We start from the raw sequence: 24209 nt of genomic DNA on the forward strand, positions 1-24209 counted from the left end.
GATATCAAGTGAAAATGAAACACTTAATACGAACTAACTACCCGTGACGTTTTCATAGCGTTCCCGGTGGGAAGCCGCCTGCTTACACGGGCTAGATTTCGTAACATTGATTTCAGGCTCTCTCCTTTGCCTCCCTTCTCGTTGAAGAGAGAGAGACCCTCAGGGAGGCAAAGGAGAGAGAGACTGGGATCCAGCTACGATGGCTGGGTGATGCTTCATGGTTGATTGGCTTTCTCGAAATTATTGCGCACAATGCGCAGCTGTTTACGAAGCCTTTTCTGAGAATAAAGGACTTCCGTTTTGAAATTCACGAAAGAAACTGCCTTAACCTTTTCAAGCAAAACGAGGCTGCCAAGAAAGATATAAAAACATTGTACTTTGACTAAACGAAACGATGGCACAGCCGCGTAAGTTTCATCTTTTTAACTGCGATAATGTTTACCAGCTAAGCATCGTTGAGGATTTGTTGATGGCAACAAACGCGAGACTTGATGTCGAATTCTCAGTAGAGAAGCACAGCTTTACTCTATCTGAAATGTCTGAGTTGAGTACGAAAACCATTCCTGCAACGAAGATGGATTTTGCAATGTTTGTTGTCCATGCGCACGAATCCGTTCTACTCATCAACAATGATAAGTTGGAACATGGATACGCCAAGGTTTACAGAGCTTTACTACCAGCGACAGGTAAATATTAGACATTAGAACGATAATACTACTAAAACTCGATGGTCTAGGTACCAGGGTTTGCATAACATTGTAGCTATAAGATCAATGGAAGCAAAATTTGTAAGAAAACTATATTTGAGGGTATTAAAGATCTTACGCTTTAATAATATTATACTGTTCATGAGATTGACTTCATACTAAATATAAACTTTTCACCGCGCTCCAACGTACAAGAAGTGATTCACTGCGTACTTTGTTAATCATACGAAACCCAGATTGATCCGATTTTCGGACAAGAACAACCAATTCATGGTTTCAAAATGGTTTTTGATACGCGAAGTGTCTTGCTTCTGGCTATTTTGACTTGGTTTAGTCATACTAACACAGATATACGCAACTGATCTAGCCTCAAACTTTTGCCACATTTCCAAGAAAGCAATGACTGTTTTAAATTCAAACTTGCAAAATTATATTAATTGTTCACCGTCGACGCCCAATAGATTTCATTGCAAAAGAGTGAGTGAATTTTTCTTTCTTTAATTTTTTTGGTGGGGAGGGGGGAGGGTGGGGGTAGGGCAGGAGGGGAGGGACTGGGGGTTACGGTCCTAGGGACCTTAAATCAATATTTTTTGTTAGATTTTCGCTCTTCTTAGCTCTTTAGACCGCGGTGTGTGCCGAAAATTGAAATTCACTCACTGTCGGAGCTGAAACAAAATCGATTCTTTAAATATTTTGTATTTTACCTTAGGAGGGAAGGTCATCATGGTCATTGGAGGAGATGACAACTACAAGAACGAAGCCGAGGAAGAACAGTCTGTCATCTCGCGCTGGGCCAAGAGAAAAATTGCATATTCACAGTTCAGCGAGGAGTTCATGGATGGAAGAAAAAGCTTCGTCTTTTCTTGGAACAAAAATCACAGAGTGATTCACGAGGAAGCGCTGCTGCATTACTTTGATCCAAGCGTGAAAGGACAGAAATTTCAATATCAGCCGCCACAAGGACCATCACCACAAACACCGCAGTCAGCGAGCTCTACTGAACTCGAGATAGAAGACGTGGAAGAGGAGTCTGCACAGCAACTAAGTTCAATGGTCTCTCGCGTTGAAATAAGCAATGAAATGGGAAACAGGGCAGGCACCAGACCTAAGGAGTTCAATGCGTCAAGATCTCCTAAAGGTAACAATGCATCATATTTTTTCACAGACACTATTTGAAGTGACCTTCAATGATTTCTTTGTTTTATTTCCTCAAGCCAGGGGGCCAAGTTATAACTTTTAATATATCGAAACTGCCCCATTTACCAACCATTTACTATTTAGCAAAGATTCAGTTTCTGATTTCGACATTACCACCGTCCTAACCAACTTTCTAGAGTTTTTCAAAAAAAAAAAAAAAATGATCCGTGATGCTTCAGATTCAGCAGCTGAATCGTTTTCTATCCTTTCAGGTCAATCACAAATTGATCCCCTTCAAAGAAACCCTTCAGACTGGGAACCAGGACATGGGTTGAACACAAAAACTAAGAAGCAACCAGCTACGCAAGCCACAACAGCAATGAAGTCAGAGGATCCTCCTGCTATAAGTATTATTGGGGAACCTGTCTTACTGAGGAGTTTACTTTTTAATGGAAGAATATCTTATCAGTTAAAAGATATTCAACTATGGGACCCCACATTTACGGTCCCGGATCACATTAATCAAAATCTGTTTCAACAGTATCACGACACGCCCGTGACTGGAATTACAATCGTGCAAGGCATTGATGGCATACTTCGATGATCTGTTAATCCAAAGTTGATTGAAATATCAAGGTCAAGGTACGAAGGAATACAGATCACTGACAACGAAACTCTTGTGTTAAAAACTCGTATCCTTTACGGACAGGTTTCCTTTCAAGAAAGTGATGTACACTTTAGGTATGGAAATTGGCAAATACCTCATTACATCGTTGAAAGTTTGAAAGAGGAATATTTGTTTGACACCTTGTGGGGAACTCTACATCATTTCTGACGATAGAGAAAACTTACGACAGGTGGTAAAAGTTGGAACAATCAGTCGAGTGCGTTCTGCTGTAAGCATGCTTTCTGCTGTAAGCAAACAGGGATTTTAAAAAGTCAATCAAGGCATTGTTAGAATTGCAAGTATTGTTCAAGTTTTGGCTTTGATCTGTTTATTAAATCTTTGTTGGAAGCGAATTCCTTAATTAAGCACCATGGTACAAAAAACGTTTATTTCAAATATTCTGCCTTGAGTATTTTGAGTGCTAAATTCAAAATTTCTTCATTCTCCTAGTACCTTTCCTGGTAGCGGGAAAGGAATTTGTGAAAATAACCTTCTGATTGAAATTTTACAAGCCGTTTCCCAAAGCTATTTTTGATTTGTAGGTAATTTCGGTTAAGCGAGAATGTTTATTATAAACGAGTCGGTCCATTTTACTATTACTCAGTCAAATGGGAATTTATGCGTATCCCTAGCACAAAATATGATAATAAACTTAACTAACCTTGTCTAGAATAAAAGAAGCAGTAATTTAGGAGAGTACATGTAATGAATGAACATCAAGAGAGAATAATCAGATTTGCTGTTCGTTGTATCTGTTTTTCCTCACTGTTGTTTTGCATAAAAGCCTCTTTGTTGCATTTGAAGTCGCTGCCTTCGGTAGATGGTTTTCTGAAGGATCGCTATACTTTCGGTATTGCTAAAAGACCGTTTTACTGTTATTTTCTGGGGGCGTTCAGTTACTTTCGAAAGTTTACGGTAGACTAAATATCGGAGCTTCATTGTTTAACGACTGAACAGGGAAGAGAGATTTTACTTTTTAAAAGAAATGGCAGCCAGAACCAAGTACTAGCAAGGGATGATTTAGTCTGCAAAGGAGCCAGGCCGGAGCTTATTCCGGTTTCCGTAGCATGAAGCGTCTAGAAGTATTTCTATTCCCCACTGGATGGTATGCTAGTCCATCGCAGGGTTACCCCCAGCATTAAGTTCGCCGGTACCCATTCAAACACCTAGGTGGGGAGAGGCACTGTGAGTTCTTGCCCAAGAACACAACGCAATGTCCCCGGCCAGCGCTCGAACCCGGACCGCTCGATGCGGAGACGAGCGCACTAACAATGAGGCCACCATGCCTACACGAGGGATAATTTTAGATATGGGAGTCAATCCCCAAGATAGGCCCTATTACTAAGGTAATCCTTAGATCTCGAATTATTTCTAGATTATTCCCGGTTTTTAAAATCTCAGGAGGTTCTGAAAATAGCCAATCAGCCACAATATCACAAGATCCTGTGACTCGGAGTCTGCTCACGGCATAGCCAGGTATGTTGATTCTCCACGAAGACATCCATGCAACGCGCGCGGTTGCGGAAGAACCGGAAACCTCAAACGGCGAACCGCTGGAAGTCGCGTGACCAAGCCTTGCGATCACGTTCGCAATTCCCAACGCGGGTTTTTAACGCCGAGATGTAGGTTTTTACGTAACTGATTCACTTGGACGTTTGTTATCCTGAATTTTTGTGTATGCCACGAACCGGTAAGGAAGTTATGTAAACAAGTCTTTTTAAATATGTGACGCGTTTTGTTGCCATTTGAAAATCAAACACTACTGATGTCTGGATTTTCGATATGGCGGCCTCTTCAAGTGTTTTTGTTTTTATAGCTAAACCGGTAGAGAACATAAACGTGAAACACCAACGCCCAACCTGAAACTGCCGTTTAAGGTTTACCGTTCACGCGAAAATCTTGGCTTCGTGCTAAACGTCCCTCATGTCTAAAAATAACTAAAGGGGGATTACCTTGGAAATTAGACCTATATGGGGGATTAACTCTCTTACTCTTCATGCTTTCCTGGTATAGGACACTGGATCACTTTGCTCTCTGCTAATAAAGCCCTTGGCTTTAAAGTTGCCTGCAAAATTTAATCAGTTCATTTAATCTTTGGCTGACGGTTTTCAGCCTCGAGATAGCTGATAGAGGATTCGTGTTGATTAGTCAAAAAAGTCCAACTTGAGGGCAGTTACTCTACACACATCATGGTCGAACGATGTTAATTACAGGTTTTGCCGAGAATAGGCCACAGAAAATTCGTGGAGTATCGTTATACTCACAAATTACTTCTAGAGCAGCCTGCGGTGGTACTTAACTCTTTAGTTAACAATATAAACTGCGGGCGAACTATGTAGATTTTCTGAAATCTGAATTTATTGCAAGACCTTGCAACCTAGCGAAATTTATTACAATTTGGTGCTACTCAGAATTACGTAGAAATATTCAATAGCGCACTGTCGGATTAAAGCTGGTTTCCATATGATTGCTGGGTTTGCTGCAATGAAGGTTCACTGATCGACGCGACGCACGTCGAGTTCTTCATGTATCTCAACGATCCGGCTGCGATCGTGGCGGAGTTATGAAACAGTTTAAAATATAAATATTAACTATTTAAAACTCGGAAAAGATGTACCTAGTTGTAGTTGTTGGAAAACATTATAGTCATTATAGTCTTGTAAGCAAACAAGCAAAAGTAGCCAATTTGAGAGTAACACTTAAAGGAAACTCATACCAGCAGTTCCTCCATCTCAGTTATCAATTATTTAGTAATTTCTCAGCTATCAGTTAAAAATCCCTGCACCTCCCTGCTTACATGTAAAATTTTGACCAATAGGCCAATTTGAGTATATGAAAATTCTAACTTGGCTCGGAGGCTTGGGGAATAAAACAAAAGAAATACGTTATTCATCCCTCAACCTCGCAAGCTTCAGAGCAGAGTGAGGTTAAAGTCTGATTACAGTGAAACCCCGCCTTACGACCACCTCGTTATTACGGCCACTTTATTCTGACCCGAAAAAAAGCTCAGTCAGTCATTTTCTTATTTAAAAAAAACCCCTTTAATACGACCACCCCGTTAACTTGGACAATTTTTCATGGCCCGAAGGTGGTCGTATTAACGGGGGTTCCACTGTAGCTTATTCTCAACCGCCTATCAGGCCCTCCTAGCATACCTTTGTCGTGTACCTGTAATTTGCGAAGTTGTTGTCTTTTTTATCATTTTCCAGCGCAGTAGGTTAATACGAAATAATTTACAATTCGTCAAGCATACAGATCTCTTTTCTCTTCCTCTGCTCACGTAATTTGGATAATACAACCTTTGTTAATTCCATATTTATCAGACGGTATTTGAACAGCTAGGCTAAACAGAAAACAAACCTGTTAAAGGTCCTCCAAGAAATTCCTTCTTTTGGGTACATGCCTGCTCTTCAAATGCGGTTGCTCTTTTATTGTTTTAAATATCTTTTTATTCTCACGAGATGCTCAAAGACGTGAGAGATCATTGCAAATACAGTGGAACCCCGTTAATACGGACACCAAGGGGACATGCCAAAATGTCCGTATTAACGGGGTGTCCGTATTAATCGGGGTCCTCGGAAAAAAGTCAGGGACACGTGTTTTATTGATACAAACACTAAGGCCGATACTTGTACGGCAACAGAACGTTTTAATTGTACTGTAAATTACAAATCATTAACTGCATCACTCTCGGTGAAATTTTGCCTTTGCAACCAGAGCCGGGAAATGGTGAGGACAAAAACGCGGTCGCCGTGCTAACTGAAAGTCGAGTTATCGGCCACATTCCATATCACCTCGCAAACACCAAAAACCGCACTGGTATAGTCACCCATTTTATTTCAAAGCCTACTAATCGAGGATCAGTTGAAGTATGTGGAAAAGCAGTTAATCGGGGTGGAGGCCTTGGTATGGAAATACCGTGTGTTTATATTTTTGACGGTCCTAGGAAGCACGTGGATTTACTTGAACAATTAATAGACGTTGGCAACAACCCAGCAATACGAACGGAGGCCGATAGTGATAGTGGCAAGCATAAGACGTCAAAGAGGAAGAAGGCTACAAGCAAGGAGTGTAGCGAAAGACCAAGAAAGTGAAACTTTTGTGTAAGCGTATCAGGCAGAAAACTTTATATAAGGACTGCAGACTGGGTAATGCACCGGAAGAAAGAACTGGTCAAATGCGTCATGCTATTTTGCCACTGTTTCATTTAGTAATAAAATTGTATTAACCCGCCGAAATCTGTCATAATTTGACCAGGGTACAAAATCTCTAATTAGCACATAATCATGACAATGACAATAGACAACGCACAGATACAAACAGTGTCCGTAAAGCGGGGTTGACGATGTATAAGAATTTGTCGCTCGGGACACAGAAAAGTGTCCGTTGTCCGTATTAACGGGTGTCCGTAATAAGCGGGTTAATTTTAGAAAAAATATATGAGCTTTTCGTCGGGGAAAACGAAACTGTCCGTAATATCGGGGTGTCCGTATTAAGCGGGTGTCCGTAGAGCGGGGTTCCACTGTATATGCACGCAACAAGTGAGGCCTGATGAAAATTCAGGCTTGTTATGCACGTTTGTTATATGATTCTAGATACTTAAATAAGCTTATTCTGCTGGCAGCCGGTTTTCTCTCTAAGGGTCACTTAGACGAGTGTTTAATCATCACGAACGCAAAAGGGCGGTATGTGGCCGAGGAGGGAAGAAGGCGGGACAAGGGTGGTATGGCCGAGTAAAGAAGAAGGCGTGCATGCCGCGCCCATGTCTCGTCCCATTCTCTTTTAGGCTAAAGTGTCTCGCACCATAATCCCCGCTGAATTTCGAGAGAAAAACAGGCTGCCAGCAGTCTAGAATAAGATTAAATTAGCTGTCAGTTAGTGTGAATTCTTTGGCCTCCTATACTACCCTTGACGGTTTGATAGCGCCCTCGGATCGGGAACCAGGTTAGCTGTCAGATGCAACGCGCCTGTGGTCCAATTGTATTATTCAATCAGACAGTTCTGTCATTGACAGCAGTTTTCACAACTGACCGCGATATTTTCAAAGGTCATCAGCACGCTTTCAACTCTTCCATTAATAATGAAATCAAGGGCGCTTACGCAGAATGTTCAATAGACTGTTGTGGTTGTGTTAAAATGAATGCTAGAGATCGTGTTAAGCAAAATTCTCACACAAAAGATGGGCGTAGACGATTCCTGGAAAAATTATAGGGTTGTTCTGCAGGAGATTAGCATCACTTACAGGAGTAGCAATACCTACAATCGCTTCTAATTAATGACATAGAGATGTATACATATGAGTTATCTGCCTTGTCCCGTTCTTTGGACTGGAAAAGAATAAACTCCGGAGAGTTGAAGTACCCAAATTGGTATACATAAATTGCCTGCGGTGGCACATTAAAAATGGACAATTTTCGGCTAGTGCAGTAAAATCAGCGGTGAACAATTTTCGTCAACGAACTGATGTTCGTTTCTTTCAAACAGTTACCAGGGGTTATCAGCCGTGTCAGCGGCTGTTATCTCTCATTTGTGGCTGCCTTGTAGTGTTTTCGTCAGTTCTTAAAATATTTAATGAAGGAAGGAATTCGGCCTTAAGTATTGTCGCTTTATATTCAGGAAAAAGCATTGCCATTCAATGGACTTTAAATCAAGGCTACACTCAAGAACACAGACCGCGGCCTCGCAGCCATTCGAATTATTTCCAGCGTGAAGTTGCAGTTTTTTTTATTCTTCAAAAAACCCTAAATGGTTTGCATTTGCAAAATTGGCCGTTACGTTGGTTGATTATCTGTTCTGGTCTACAGCCGCTCGCAGTGATTCGTTTTATATTAGTCGGAAGTTCTGTGCTATAATATAACAGTCTGTCTGTGATACAAATGCCAGCAAAAAATTGTTATTTATGCTTTCTTTTTTCAAATTGTGATTCGATTGCCTACGATTTGCATTTGTATTTAGGATTTGCATTGCTTGATCAGACTCCTGGTAATACTGCATCGGAAATATTATTTCCGATTTAAAAATCATTTTATACAGTTATTCTTTCAGAATGTAAACAGATGTAAACCGGCACAGCATCACTTTCAAGAATATTCAACTCAGTAACGGTAATTCTAATAGCCAAAGTGAAATATGAATGTTGTTATAGCAAACTCTTACCTTTTTCATTTACGGTGCCTGAACACTGTTTTTGACACCTGTGTTTCATTCACCTTTTTCTCTAAAACCCTTGATCCCTCGGTCGTCAAAAATGGCTAAAGCTAGTTAACAACACAAACGTTGGTTTTTTGATGGTTAAACTGACGTATGTGCCGTTGCCATGGCAACGTGAGTAAATATAAACAGGCCTTTAAAATCGGTTTTGTTTATTTGCAGAAAATCTAGTCATTAGATTTTCTTTATAATTTGCGTGCAACAAGCTTGTAACTATTCTCACCAGTTAACACCATTTTGCTAATAATTTGACAGAAAGATCTTTACTGAATTATCCCTTGTTGAAGGTTCACTGGAATATCTAGAATTTACTTTGTTAAAGTTCAGTTATTTTCAATACTCCAGTTACCTATTTCCTAAAGTATTTTCGTGCCAAATTTCGTGAAATTCTAATGAGTGGTTCTCGAGAAATAGGCGTATTTCCGAGAGTGCAATTTTCATTCAATCGCAATTTTTTGACTTACTACGCATGCGCTGCATTTAACTGGGTTCTTTCGGTAAGAAAGAAAAAGCTGAGAATTGCTGGGTTCTTTGTGTCGTTACCTTTTCTAACATATCTTTGTAATAAAAGACTAAAGCCATCAATACGCTGCGTTCAATTATAGAGAAAAAAAGCACAGATACTGCGGGTGTTGAGTAAATAAAATGATCGCTCTATGACGGCACGTTTGTTTTTTGCAATCCTTGTGCGCGCGCTGAATTGCATCAGCAAAAGCGCGCGTGAAACTGTGTTCGGCCACCTTAATATCATTAAATATTTATATATACCCGTTTTTCTATATGTTTTTGTTATATCTCTTAGTTAGTACGCGCGCTGTGATTGGTCAATTTAGCCGGCCGTACTCTCCTGTACGGCCCACTAAAATTTAAAGTTGGTTTTGTTGCAAAACTGTTTTGTGATTTATCGCCAAGTGTTCTTGACTTTTATAGCAAATAAAAGTTTAAAACTTTCTTTTACTCTAAATTGTGTATTAAAGCGTGCTAACGACTTAAAAAGCGATTTCAAATTGACTCGTTTTTTCTTTCGAGGTGCGTCAGAAATTTGAAGCCGTTCCGCGTGAATAGAAATCGTTCCTGAGCCCGTCAGACACACAGTAGAGATATAATAAATATCTTACTAACCTCGTTTTCTCGGTCCGTACTGTAAGTTACGGATCCTCGTTTTTTCCCCTACGATTTATGGCTCGCGTGCTTTGCGCTTGGGCCATAAATCGAAGGGGAAAAAACTTGGTCCGTAACTTACAGTACGGCCCTCGAACTCGGTTAGTAAGAGGTATGAATTCACTCGATATTTTCGTCTACCTCTGACTGATATGAAGTGCCCCTGTCACCTTCTTTGTTATCCCAAAAGACGGAAAAAATAACTGGGAGCTTAAAATTGCGCCGGTCTCTAAGTTCTTTAAGAACTTTTTCCTTTGTTACTAGAACTAGAGATCATTTATTTGTGCTGGTGACCAGCTTGTAACGTCGCGTGACATTCTTAATTATGTAACCCAGAAGTCTTTGCTGCGCTGTTTGTCAGTCACGCTCCACCACAATCAAGCAAATTCCAGAGCGGCGAGATGCTCACGTTTACTGCGACAAAAGACAGCTTCCCTAGTTTGTAGAACACAAGCGAGAGTGATCAAGAGGTAAGTAGGTCTTTAGGTAGCCAGCCTAGCACCTTCTCACCCTTCATGGAATAAATAACTTTGTCGTTAAATCACCTTTTAATCGAATGTTGCTTCCGCCATTTTACAGGTAGCGATCTTTACATGGTCTTTGTGCATGATTTGAGTCTCCGAATGTTTATTTGCCGACGATTTTGCTTTCTCCTTAAAGGTACTCTTATTCTCTGCTTGTTTACTTTTTGTGTATAAGTTAGGATAGGGAGCTTTAATTTATTGTCTGCTGTTATCCGGTGATTGGTGACGTAGATTCGTTGCTTTGCAAACGAAGTTTCACTGTACTGTGAATCTTGATCGAATTTAACACCTATACACCGCAACTGTTTTTTGTTAGGTGAATGACTTAGCAATTCAAATCAGAATTCAAGTAGTTAAACATGTCGTGAGTTCTCTCCGAGCAGGCACAAAACTCTGCATGTATTGGAATACCACCTCGAAGATTCAAAACACGAAAACAAAAGCGTAATTGTTCGGTCCAGTGCGTGTAAAATGGCTCAGAATTATTCACTAACTACTGAGTTTACAAATTTTGAAACTTTTTATATGTTCATAGATCCCAATCATTTATGGCAAGGTTGCATGAAAAAACCCATAGGATAACTGATATTTCGAACTCTCATGAACTATTATGGCTTTAACAGCGACTCGGACTCTAAAAGGATTTATATTATGATGCAATTAACATTGATGCTTAGCGTATTTGTTGACTTTTTTTTATAGTCTTGTTAGAACGTTTCCCGTTTTGAATTGTCAAGCTTATTTTAATTTTACTTTTGTCTGTTCCCTTATCTCGCACCTCTCAGCAGATTTGATATGATTTATAATTTGATTTGTTCTTGCTTTGCTTTCATATATAAAGCAAAGTTTTGACGGCCGGAAGACAACCTCTATCATCCATGACCTTGGCGATATGTACTTCGCTAGCGTGACATGATGAAATGTTCGTTCGATGTGGAAAATGTTAGTCTTCGAACATGCTGCCGACTCATTAGCTGTGGAATCAAGGCTTCAGAATTAACAAAACAACAACAACAACAACAAGTAAGTGTGAAATATCTTTTGGACAGGTATGCAGTCTTCGAGAAGTTATTTTGATAAGGGAAACTGTAGAAAAACAGTTAAAATAGCATTTCGTACAAACTTGATAATTTCTAGCTAAGCATTTTTATTTTCAACGTACGCACTTTAAAGTAACTCTCCACTTTAGAAAATTCCAATTGATCTGCGTCAGGGACGTCCTGCGGACAGCTGAACTTCCGGGTTTCACTCGACTCCCCACTTCCACGTTTGTAATATAAATTATTAAAATTATAAACCTTTGTTCAAAATTAAAAGTTAACGATGATTTCTAGTCCGTACTGCGCGTTTACGTTTTTTGTTTTGATTCATGGACGACGTCACAAAATGTAACATTTCGCAAATAGTTACATGATGTCAACCGTGGATTTCTACAGCTTGCAGACTTCCACAGTTTGCAGACTTCCACAGCAGACTGCCGAGTTTGTCAATTCGATTGAGAGGGATGTACCAGTCACCAGAAATGACGACGTTTGATGTGTCAGGTTTAGATACGAATAGATACGAATCTATCTAGTGGACGGACAACCTCCAAACTGCATTCCTTAATGCCGAATAAACCCTTGCCACTGCTCGCAACATTACACTGTACGCCCAGACGACGGCGCCTTTCGTAAACGTGGTATAGGGGGCCACACTGGATGTCACCCTCGACGGCAAGTTACGCGTAGCAGGGTTCTTTAATTAAATTGGGAGGCCCACGGGCAACATGGCTACTCTGCGAAATGGAGGCCCTAGCCCATTGCAGCAACTAAACAAACATCAATCTTCGACAGTAAGGCCTGCGTGCAGGCATGCGAGAGGAGAGTTTTTAGCAAGTCCTCATGTAGCTGCCTTCCTCCACCATAAGTCGATATCAGGAGTCAGTCAGGCGTGTTTGCAGATAAGCAATCATGCTATCCAATTTCGCCAGCCGCAACGCAGCTCCGAGCGAAGGCGGAGCCTGCCAGATCTGCTCGTTCACAAAGAGTACCCGGGTACTCTGCCCTCAGATGCAAGTCTGTGCAACGCCCCCCTTTCCCCAGCCGTACCGTACGTGTGGTTGACAATTCAAGGAGATTGTGCTGACCTACGGCATACTCATCTCCACTTACAACCAGGTGTACACCCTTCCAAAAAACTCATCAATGTCAAAAATGTGAAGCGGTACATTAACGTCGCCTTCTATCGCCAAAGAGGACTTAATCGTCGTTAAGTGGAATGAGCCTTTTTTCCCAATCCGTGAATGTATCGTTGTACATCAGTAGGTCCTGGATTGCTTACTAACCTTCCTGAGTACCCAGCTCGGCCAGTGGTGTAGCAGCCAACTCAAGGCCGTTGCCAAGCAATACTTGTATACCTTATACATGGACAAGCTTGTCACCACTGTGACTCCTTACGCTTAACTTCAAAAGTACGCGTGGAACAGTACTCTTGCCTTCCACCTAATGCCGTCAGAGTAATCTTTGCTGTCCCCAAAGGAGCGGTCCAGTGACTAGAAAGCGAACGACTTCGTCACTACCCATTAGAAGGTCCTTTACCTCCTCTGACCCTTCTTGTAGCTACAGACAAGCTGAATGCACGCATCGTGGTCCTTCTGGTAGAGAGATGTGAACCCAGCGAGATCAGTTCACCAACCAACCAACTTGCCCTACAGGACCCATAGGCGTACGGGCACCTTCGGACTTGTGTGGGGGGTGGCGGCGTTGACCTTCTTGCCGGAGAAAAAAAAATAGACAATGCCCGAAAGCGTGAGTTTTGTTCAAACGCACTCAAATCGCAGTAAAAACAAAAATTTGTACAAGATTAATATTGATGCGTAGTCTTTACTCATACACTTTTTGGTTTTAACTGACGACAAAGTTATTTAGCAACGTTGGTTATGCCGCAAAATTGCCCAAAAATGCCTGGAAATCTTACTTGTGGTGTACAATTTGCATATTTTTGCACAAGACCAAATAAAGGAAGAGAGCAACAAAATGTCTTTATTTATTTATTTATTTATTTATTTATTTTGGGGTGGGGGGGGGGGGCAACTTTTGAACAACTTTCGTAACAAAAAGCAACTTTTGAGCAACGTTTTGAGAAATTGCGGGCAACTTTTTGGGAAATCTCGAGCAACTTGTGGAAAGCACTAAAATAATATCCATATCGAGGATTTCCACTACACACATTTCAACGATATGTGGCTTTTCCAAAACAGAATAACTGAATCCTGATACGTTGTATCACTTGACCTTAAGGAGGTTCGTGCTAATTGTTTCTGCGCATCCTTACTGCGCATGCAAATTCACACGCCACGTCATGCATCGAGTTTGCGCTAAGTAATAAAATGAAGAATGATAGGGCACATCGCCATTGCTATAGCTTTGCCTGGATTTAACGATCTTAGACGTTCGGTGACCCCTATTTTTCTTTTTATGGATCATTTTCGCTACCGATTTTCTACGTTTAACGTAAAGATGAAGAAAATCTATCGATTAGACGTTTCAATTTTTGGCAAAATGCGCCATCGAATTCAGTCCTTTTTGACTCTTCGTTTATCTGTGCGGCAATTTTAAATGCCTCTTGAAGGGTTATGTGTTGTGAAAACGTTGGCAACATTTGGAATTATTTACGCAACATATTCACTTACCTGAAAATATCACTAGGATAGTTTGTCTCCGTTGATTCATCTTTGAAATTTTAAGCTAAAAACCCTGGAGATCATGTTGATTTATGCGCGCCAATTTTTCAAAATCAGACTTGTTTTCCACATGCTTTATCTCTGAAACGAAGTCCGTGACTCCCTATGTTTTTTTTCATTTCTGAAACAAGTAATGCATTATCTGTCCGCAGTAGAAGTTTGAAGAAAATCTATTGAGTAGAACATTTTCGCGCGAACGTCCTTAACTCTGTTTTGACAAGGCAAACGTCAGAGAAATTAATTAACAAGCCAGGTCTTGACTACCTTTTAGAATGTTTTCTCCTGAGTACTTTTGCCCGTATTATCAGCGTTTTGCCCGAAAATTTTTTAAAATGTCCCAAACTGGGGGGGGGGGGGGCTGCAGCCCCCCCCCAACCCTCGCGGTCCGTACGCCTATGACAGGACTAAGACATCATCTTACGTCAGCATGAACAACGGTTGGCCAATCACCCACACAGTGAGAAGCCCAAGGCACCAGATTCCATGATTCAATCTTGAGAATGATGTTTGATACATCGAAACGTCGTTTGACATTGCTTTTATTATTTCGTCTTCTTTTTAGTTTGCGGAAAGTTTCGACATCCTAAAGAGTAATAGAAACGTCGAAGGCTTCAATACTACCTACTTCAATAGTACCTCCTCTTGATCTGTCGTGCTGTAAGTGCTCTCTGGTACACAATGTATTTCAAGGGAGTTTTTTCTCGTATATTGCTTCAGCTTGTCTTGTAGATCATATAGTTTGTATATTACGTCCTGTTGTTTGTTTACCCGTTTCCTTGCTGCTTCCAGGTCGCATTTAGCGTCGGCACATTGCTTTGAAATCTTCTTCAACGAGGTTTTAATTTTAGCGACTTCGAACTTCTGCTCTCGAACAGCGGTTGTACATGTGAGTGGGGCCAAGTCATTCCTCATTCTTTTATTGTCCTGCATAATATTAGATGTGTAAAAGTTGATGTCGAGCACTATTTCTTTAATCTCCTCGGGGCTTGTTTTGCTGGAGGTGATTGCTTGTTCTTCAATTGTTGGGTCGTCATCCGGCATGGCCGCCATATTGGCGCGTTTGCAAGTGTCAGTGTATTCTTCGGTTGAACCCTGAACCTCTTTCTTGTTTTTCTTACCTCCTGTTATTAACTGACTACGAGCGGACTGAGGCACTGTTTTGCAGCTAAGAATTTGTAATTATCAGTGATTTATAACAATTTATAGACACACTCCTTCCAGTAACGTACATCCACGTCAAGCCCGCTCGACCTCATGATCGTGATATATTTCATGTCCAGAATGTGTTCTAAGCTATTGCTGCTTCTTTCTTGTACCTGAGATGCTTAACGTATAAACTGTTGTGTCGTTTCTTTTCGTGCCCCGAGCTATTTTTCACTGGTATGCTACAATGATCGTTCGAGCAGAATTTGTAGAAAATATCAATTTTCTACGACACCTACATGGTATACGGCTGTGTAGCCAACAGTTCAAAGTCGATAAATAATGTTTGCTGACAATTTTTCCTAAACAGTTAAACGCTCAGTATGGCGACCCTTAAATCTGAAATATTATCGCTGGAAAGTATGGAGTGCTATTCGCAGGCACCAGCTAGCAACACTGTGTCGGAATGAGTCAGAAACATCCTCCTTTTAGAATGCTAGATTTCATTCTGTACAATAAGATTATTGTGATATATATGATGCGATTATACACAATTTGTATTTACTAAATTTGTCGTTCAGAATCGGAATTGACCTCTCAGGGATGTTATAGTATTTGTTGTCGATATTGTTACCGACGGATGTTTCAAGGCTTGCTCAAAAAGGCTCAGTGAAGGTTTTCTCAGTACTGCAGGTATAATTTTGACTTTGTTTCTCTGTTCTTGTAGGAAGCTCCATCAACTTGATCTTAAATAGTTCAAGGTCAACGTTATACAGAATGTTGCAAATTACACTCTTGGCAGACGAATGGAAATCTTCCAAAGGCGGTCTTTCGACCATGAACAGAGAGTTGGCTATAGAGTTGGCTAAACGGCCCAATGTAGCGGTCACTTTCCTTGTTCCGAAATGCGGTGAGGCAGACAGAAATGCAGCTTGCAGTCACAAGATTCATGTTGTAGAGGCAGAAGAACGACCCGGCTTTCCACCTGTTGATTGGTTATGTTTCCCACCAGAAGATCTTGTTATTGATGTTATCGTTGGTCATGGCGTACCGCTTGGAAGGCAGGCTCAAATCATAAAGAAAAGCCATCGCTGTACGTGGATGCAAGTCGTGCATACCACCCCAGAAGAACTTGCGATGCACAAAACGTATCCTGATGCCATCTCCAAAGGTGACGAAAAACAATGGACTGAATTAAAACTGTGTAAAATGGCTGATTTTGTCGTAACAGTTGGACCCAAACTTTTTGAGTTCTACTCAGTTCACCTCGAGCAGTTTGGTAAAACTGTGTTTAATCTTACCCCAGGTATTTTTACTGAATTATCTGATTTGGCACCATCGACCCAAGGAGCTAAGAAGTTTCGTGTTCTGTTATTCGGACGTGGTGACTCTGAAGATTTCGAACTTAAGGGACTCGACATTGCTGCTAAAGCGGTCGCCGAGTTAAATGACAGAAGTTACCAACTCATCTTTGTAGGTGCACCTCGTGGAAAAGAAAACCAAGTGGCAGATAGGTTACTCGAGCAAGGCTTAAGCAGAAGTCAACTGACCGTCAAAGGTTATCTTGAAAATCGTGAGGACCTGGGTACGCTGCTATCCACAGCGAATCTTGTTGTTATACCTTCAAGAACCGAAGGATTTGGGTTGACAGCCCTTGAGGCCTTATCCGCTGGTCTGCCATTTCTTGTTTGTCAAAACAGTGGATTTGCAGAAGCCCTGCAAGAAATGCCTGATGGTCGTGCATGGATCATAAATTCAGAGGATCCAGAGGAATGGGCTAAGGCCATCAAAGATGTGCGAGAAAAAAACCGGGAAACAGCACTAAAGGAGTGTCAGAAACTTCGCAAACTCTATGCTGAGAAGTACAGCTGGGAGAGACAGTGCGAAGAACTTGTGGAAATGATGCTAAGTGGTAAGTAAAGTGCTTAAAGGCAAGATATTTTTAAAGTCCTTTGAACGTTAATACAATTTTTCAGTTCAACAATAATTTGAAAAAAGCCCCATTCCGGTAAGAATGATTTGATAAATTATGAGCCAGACCAGAAAAAATAAAAAAACCACGTTCAAGTTAAGCGTGCTGGAATGATGGAATAATCGAAGATAATTTAGGTTAATTATTCTACGTCTTCCTCTATGTGTTGTGTCATTTTGTTGTTATTGTTGTGTAGGGGTATTCAATTCGGAATTGTAAAACCAGTTTTTTCTAGGATAAGCCACTTCCAAGTTGGCCTTATGTTATCTGCGTTTCAAAACAAGTCCTGGTGCGCAACCTTTCATATGGCAATGGGTTTGATTTGCAAGACAATGAACGAGCAAGAAAAACTCATTTAAATTTGAAAGGTTGTGCACCAAAAACAGAGGTAACCAGGTACAACTCGGAAATAGCTTATGCCAGACAAAACTGGTATATTTTCAACTCCGAAATGAATACGTTATGAAAAAATCTTATAACAAGAAGCTATTGACCTGAGATTTTTCTCTGTGAGGAGACTTTTCGAATGGGCCAAAACAATGGAACTTTGAATTAAGTGTCAGGTATCTCTTTCAAAGACACACTTGTGTTACAGTCGACGGTGGAGGGGTTAAATAGACGTGCTGACTAAAACTCTTTTATCATGCGTTTTTTTAAGATAAACTTCAAACTTCAAACAGCGAGGGGCCAAGGCAAGGGGCCAGCCCCAAAGAAGCACCTCCGGATCCTGCATCAAGCATTGATAGAACTAAGCTAAAAGGTTAGAGGAGTGTTTATATGTTGTTTGTTCGCCGTACCTGACATAGCTGTGGTATTAGTTTGGTGTCGACAATTTCAATGGTCACGTTCTGTTTACCTTACAGATCCCCTTCTCTATTTCTTTTTGTAGAATTCTATTAGTACACCAATGCAAATGCTGTAATTTGATTGGCTGAGCCATTGCACACTTTCAGCTATTAGTGTGCAGTGGCTGGAGGTCGTTTACGAAATGGCGACGTGTTTTTTTTCGTTTTTCCAAAGTTTTGGAAGAAAATTTTGATGCAAATGGATAATTAAATTCCTGAGAAGACTAAACGAAGGTCACTTACGGTTTCTTGGCTTTAAAAAACCCTGAAATTATTGAAAAAAAAAAAACAAAAATGATGCGCGCGCGTACTCAACTTTAATTTTGAATGAGAATTCAATCCGACCGATCTTTTCAAGGCGCAAAGTTTAATAATACGTCGAGAAATGATTGGAAACCGTTATTTGCAGTAAATTTTAGTGAGAATTCTACTAAAACAATTAGATTATTCGCTCTCGATTGTTATGAGGTGATAGTGGATTCGGCCTTCGACCTCATCAACTACTACCTCATAGAAATCTCGAGCTCATAATCTAATTGTTAATTAGAACATGAATTATTTGTAAGCTTCTCTCCCCCATTTCCCTCACAATAAAGATATACTGTATAACTGGTGCATTTTTGTCGCTCCAATCTGGAAACTAATGTAATCCGTATAGCGTCTCTGATTGGTTGTTACCTGCGCGCGAAAATTTAAAACAGTGAGAGACTAAGTCCTAGGATTATATAATTGATTTGGGAGGGTGGGTGGGTGGGTACACTCAATTTTAGCTCCTCGCGTTTTCTTTCCTCCTTTAAGCCCTACAGGAAATTATATTCATGCATGCTTGATATTCTTTTCCCTCGCCAACAGCTATGCTTGGTATGTTTTATTTTAATCTCGCTATGTGTTATTATGATGTAAGTGTCTGCTCAATTTTTTTTTTTTTTTGGGGGGGGGGGGGATTATCCAGCCTTCCGCTTTGTCGAGCATTAATAATTCTATGGTCCACCCCTAAGTATGGAATTTGTTGTCAAACAAATGTTGTCGATGTCGCTCGTGTATAGTAATATCACGCGAAAATGAGACTGTTTTTATTGTTTTTGTTATGGAGAAATGAATTTGTGAAGTGTTTTAATTGAAAAGAACTCCAAGCTGTTTTCCATATTTTATGAAATTACAAAATAATATTTCCAGTTCGAAAATGATATGAGAGATTGCTCAAAGCCTGATTAAGCTCTGTATAAAATAACAATGTTCTTGTTCTCGTAGATCTGTAAAACTGTAAACATCTGTCATTTTTTCCTGGAACTGGCCATTCTTGGCTGTAATGTGTCGCCGAGGGATTCATGCAGGCTGTGAGGCATGTGTTTAACGACTGGGACTGGGAACTGGGAACTGGGAACTGGGAATGGGTTATCCCAGACAAAACTGGTAGATTTACAATTCCGAATTGATGCATTGTCAAAATTTCATAACAAGAAGTTATTGTTCTGAGAATTTTCTCTGTGAGGGGACTATTCGAATGGGCTAGAAGAATGGACTCTTGAATTACGTATCAGGTCTCTCTTTCAAAGACACACTCGTGCTACAGTCGACAGTGGAGGGGTTGGGTAGACGTGCTGACTAAAATTCTTTCTTGTGCTTTTCTTAGATAAACTTCAAACTTCAAACTGCGAGGAGCCAAAGCTAAGGCGAAGGCCAAGGCAAGGGGCCAAACCTAAAGAATCGCCTCCTTCTAGCATTGATAGAACTAAGCTGAAAGGTTAGAGGAGTGTTTATAAGTTATTTGTTCGCCGATTCTGACATAGTGGTAATCGGTTTAGTGTCAACCATTTCCAGTTTGTTAGGGTCGGTCGGTCGGTTAGTACGAAGGGTGGCATTTGAAATTAGTTAAGCTGATAACGTCTTGGCCCTCATTGTGAATAAAAGCAGGTCAGCATATTAGCCTGAAAAAATCTGGTCATGGAATTCGAAAAAAAAAAAAACCTCGAAGATTTAAATTCAGAACTACGCTCTTACGAAAATTCTCACAAGGAGAATCTGGAGCTCAGAGGAATCGAGAGGAGGGTTACAGACTCAATTAGTTAGCGGTTTGGGCTGTCATAGACCAGGGGCCCGTTTCTCGAAAGCCCCGGAAACTTTTCGGGCCCGTAAAGCCATTTTTATCTGTATCTAAAAACGGAGAAATGTATAGGCCTGAAACTTCTTGTATGAAGGGAACTTCTCTTTATATTAAGAATATGTGAATAAAACAGTTCTGTAATCGTAAGGTTCGAGATTTCGCTATGGCTTTACGGGCCCGAAATGTTTCCGGGGCTTTCGAGAAACGGGCCCCAGACCCGCTACTTTTGAAATGTACCATTTAAACAAAACTCGTTTTTTGTTCCATAGCTGAAGTCCAAAAGCCGCTGCCAGACAGTGTGTCCAAACCTGAAAGAAATCGAGTGGAAGACAAATCAGTACAGCCATCGAGACCGAGAAACTTCATGAAGGAGGATCAGCCCATTACAGAACAAAGAACAGAGGACAGTTTATTCAGCGACTCCAACAATCCTAAACAAAGTAGAAAGTTACATCTTTTCAACTGTGGCCATACCTACAAACTAGACGCCGTCGTAGATCTGTTAGCAGCAATGAAACCAAAACTCGGCTTTGACCCAGTCGTGGAGAAGCACTATTTCTCGCTTGCTCAGATGTCTGACGTGACCACCACCACCATTCCCAAACTACGCATGGACATGGCCTTTTTTGTTGTCCATGCACACGAATCTCGGCTTTCGATCAACGAAGACAACGCTGGAATCAGTTACGCAAATATCTATAGAGCTTTACTGGAAGCAACGGGTGAGTATTGAGGCGGAAGTACTTTTACTGGGTAGATTTCCTTACTCTACCAATTTTAAGAACTCAAACGTTTAAAAATCGCAGACCATGCAGACTAAGTACTTTTTTTTCTGACAATAGCTTTCGAGTTTACTTTTGACTTACATTTTTGCGGTTCTAGTTCCAAAATACTGATCGATATATCCGAATGTTTGCTTATATTTGTCGTCAGGCCGCACAAGCGCGTCGCGTGACTGTTTTAATTCAATGGCAACTTTGAGGTTGCACAACGAACTGGCAACATAATGTGGAATGTATTTGTTGAATAGGCCATATTCGCATTCTCGGTATTGGACTGGAACTAACTTAGGATGGAGGCTCATGCGGGGGAATATCATTAAAAAGAGAATGAATGTCATTTACATTTGAAAAGACTCCCCGCATAACCCTCGATTGCAAGCTAGTTCCAGTCCAATACCGAGAATACGAATATGGTCTATTGACTTTGTGTGGGAAATTTTCTTTAGTCCTAAATTTGCTATGGCTAAAATAAAGCTATTAAAGTAGAAATAAACTTTACTTACCTCGGCATACTCCTAGAGTACGGAATTTAATGAGATGTTTCAAACGGCCGTTCGACGCAGGGGAAGATCACTGAAAACCGAATATTTGCAATGTCTCCTAAATTCGCTCTATGATCGCTGAGATGCCTTGATGCAATGGTTAATTTATCTGGAATTACTAGAGGGCTGTGGTGTTCTTAGGGCGATTCTGTAAGTTTCTTTGTGTTGCGTAGGCAAATCACCGGCCTTTCTTCGTTTCATAAGGGGTAACAACGACCAACGTAACGAAATCGAAAAAACCTGTTAGCAACAAACCTGTCTTAAATGGAAGCTAGAGAGTCTAAGCAACGAAGACGGCAGCCCCAAGGATAACGTGGGTAAAAATGAATTTTTATTAAACCATCGATTTTTCTTGAGATTCAACAGATTCAGTCAGTTTGTCTTTTACTGTTAGTGCTATCCAAAACTCAATACGTACAAAGACAGCGTCAAAATTTGCCGAAGAAATTTTAAAACTGGCCGTCGTGGTTCACGTTCTCTAGAATACGCAGCATTTGGTCTTGTTTTCGTTCAGTTGTTTTGTAGAAAACGGCTAAGAAATGTACCAAGAATTATAACGCACTGAACACAGCTATTGAAGCAAAGAACAAACAAGCAAACAAAAAAAACAGAGGCATTCAAAGGTGCAATTCGTGTACTGAACATAACAGGATTGTTCGACGGGAGCTGCAATTTCCAAACGTGCCAGTCCTGACCAAGACTTCTGATTTTAGTCTCCCTTAAATTATTTATATTTTAACAAATTTCATACCGTTAATAGGTTACGATTAGAAAATAGGTTACAGTTCTCTTATAGTGAATTGTATATTTTATTTAAATTTCTAAACCTTTTTTATTGTTCAATTTTTAGCTTTTAATTAAGTGTCCCCAATTAGCTCTTAGCTTAAAGCTAAATACTTATTGACACTTAAGTAAAGTTTATGTATGTATGCATGTATACGTATGTATTAAAGTTGCCGTTGCAGTTGTCATGAATGCGGTTTGCTTTAACTTCCTAATTTCCGCCCAAATTTTAAGAAAGTCACAAAGAACACCCTAACTTGAGGTAAGTGGAGTTTACTTCTACATACAGTTATTTAAAAGCTTTATGTTAGCAAATTTAGGACTAAAGGGAGTTTCCCAAACAAAGGGTATCGCTTGAATACACAATCACTTACAGAGCTTGTGCGACCTGTGGACTGAAATAACAAACATTTGGATGAATTGAATAATATTTTGTCATTAGAACCGAAAAATGTGAGTCGGAGGTAAATGCAAAGACTACTGTAAGAAAGAAAGCTCTCAGTCTGCAATCTGCTTGGTCTGCGTTTTGGGGTGACCGTCGAAATTACTTGAAAATTAGCCAAAAGTATGACTTGACTCATATTCTTGCCCTAAAGGGGATCGATTGAAAGTGAAAGTAATTAGTGCCATAAATCTCTTGTTAAACATTCTTAGGCCAAGTGTTTGATAAATCTGGACGAAGTAGAGTCCATGTGTTAGTTCTCGCAAAGATTGCAGAGATTTTTTGTTATGCTCATTCCTCGTTCTGTTAAAACTAGGCAGTGTCTCGTTCAACTTGAGCAACCGAACACGTAATTTGTAACATCCAAGTCCCTCATCCCGCGCGGCTTTGTGGGGTATAAAACTATTCATTGTAACTCCAGTGGCCAAACAAGAACTTGTGACAGTTATGTTACCAGATATAAATACATGCCTTAGTAGACTGTATTCACACTTGGTGCCCGAACACTGGTTCCTGAGATCCGGAACAAAAAAGTGTTGTGTTCAGACACTGGTACTACAAGTACCCAAGTAACATACAAGGTTGAGAATAGGACTGGGGCTCGGGAGTGTGAACATAGCTTTAACATAAATCGAGAATGACCCTTTGTACTTAACAAGCGGCGACCCTTTATTGTAGGGGAGATCCCCTCCCCGTAATTACTCATTCTAATTTTGAAAGAAAGCCATGAGCCCATATACTATTTACTTTCTGCCATGTGAGAAATTAGAGTTACCCATAACTCCTTGTATAAGCTAACCAGATTGTTTTCTTTTAATTTCTCTTCTTTCGTTTATTTTTCTTCTCGTTTTCAAGATCATGTAGACTAATAAGTCTGTTTGGATACTTATTTCTAGAAGTTGACGGATCATGGGAATGAATAAACAATTTATATTTTTTTATCCTCCGCTTGGGAGTCAAATTAGCGCGAATTTTACAATACGCTGGTCAGTAGGTTTTGATTTTTATTTGTTATTTAGCTCTTATTAACCGAGCTGGAGGTCTGTATGGGAGAATAAAAGAAGAAAATAAAAGAAAATGGTAAACATTTTTGTATTTTAGTTTGCTACATTTTCAACGCAAAATGAAACCGGTCTAGATGACGGTCTAGATGGGAAAATCTAGACCGCGGTTAATATCGATTTCTGCCAATCAAATTCGTGAATTCGGTAGTTCCCAGTCCTTGTGAGACACAGCCATATAATAATACATTGTTATTATGTCTTTCTTTTATTTTATACACGACCCCACAAGCTTTTAGCGTTAAAACTTATCATGTTGAAATAAAGGCTATCTATCTATCTACTATCTGTCTATCTAAGTTAGTAATTAAGAAATAATGTCAGCTTTATATGATAGATTGAATATAAGTTAGAAAAAGCAAGTTGCTCTAAGCGCACAGTAGTCTGTGTCAGCCCTGACTATAA

General features: G+C 40.2%; 2 protein-coding genes across 2 annotated transcripts in view; both read left to right on the plus strand.

Moving 5' to 3' along the window:
- Nucleotides 1–339: 339 nt before the first annotated feature.
- LOC149108785 (uncharacterized) lies at nucleotides 340–2110 on the plus strand. Its single transcript, XM_089293382.1, has 2 exons — nucleotides 340–686; nucleotides 1417–2110. The coding sequence occupies exons 1-2, from the start codon at nucleotides 395–397 to the stop codon at nucleotides 1881–1883; spliced, it is 759 nt and encodes a 252-aa protein (XP_089149508.1). The 5' UTR covers nucleotides 340–394; the 3' UTR covers nucleotides 1884–2110.
- An 8052-nt stretch (nucleotides 2111–10162) lies between these two features.
- Nucleotides 10163–24209, plus strand: part of LOC149108786 (uncharacterized) — a 24023-nt gene continuing 9976 nt past the window's right edge. The window contains exons 1-7 of the mRNA XM_089293281.1: nucleotides 10163–10352; nucleotides 10462–10542; nucleotides 11248–11429; nucleotides 16001–17185; nucleotides 17904–18005; nucleotides 19724–19834; nucleotides 20464–20916. Coding sequence (XP_089149407.1) covers nucleotides 16051–17185; nucleotides 17904–18005; nucleotides 19724–19834; nucleotides 20464–20916 — 1801 coding nt within the window. The 5' untranslated portion in view covers nucleotides 10163–10352; nucleotides 10462–10542; nucleotides 11248–11429; nucleotides 16001–16050. The remainder of the gene's footprint in view (nucleotides 10353–10461; nucleotides 10543–11247; nucleotides 11430–16000; nucleotides 17186–17903; nucleotides 18006–19723; nucleotides 19835–20463; nucleotides 20917–24209) is intronic.

This window comes from Orbicella faveolata, unplaced genomic scaffold (assembly GCF_042242905.1).
Source record: "Orbicella faveolata isolate gen_17 unplaced genomic scaffold, um_ofav_v1 contig_25, whole genome shotgun sequence".
Taxonomy (NCBI): domain Eukaryota; kingdom Metazoa; phylum Cnidaria; class Anthozoa; order Scleractinia; family Merulinidae; genus Orbicella; species Orbicella faveolata.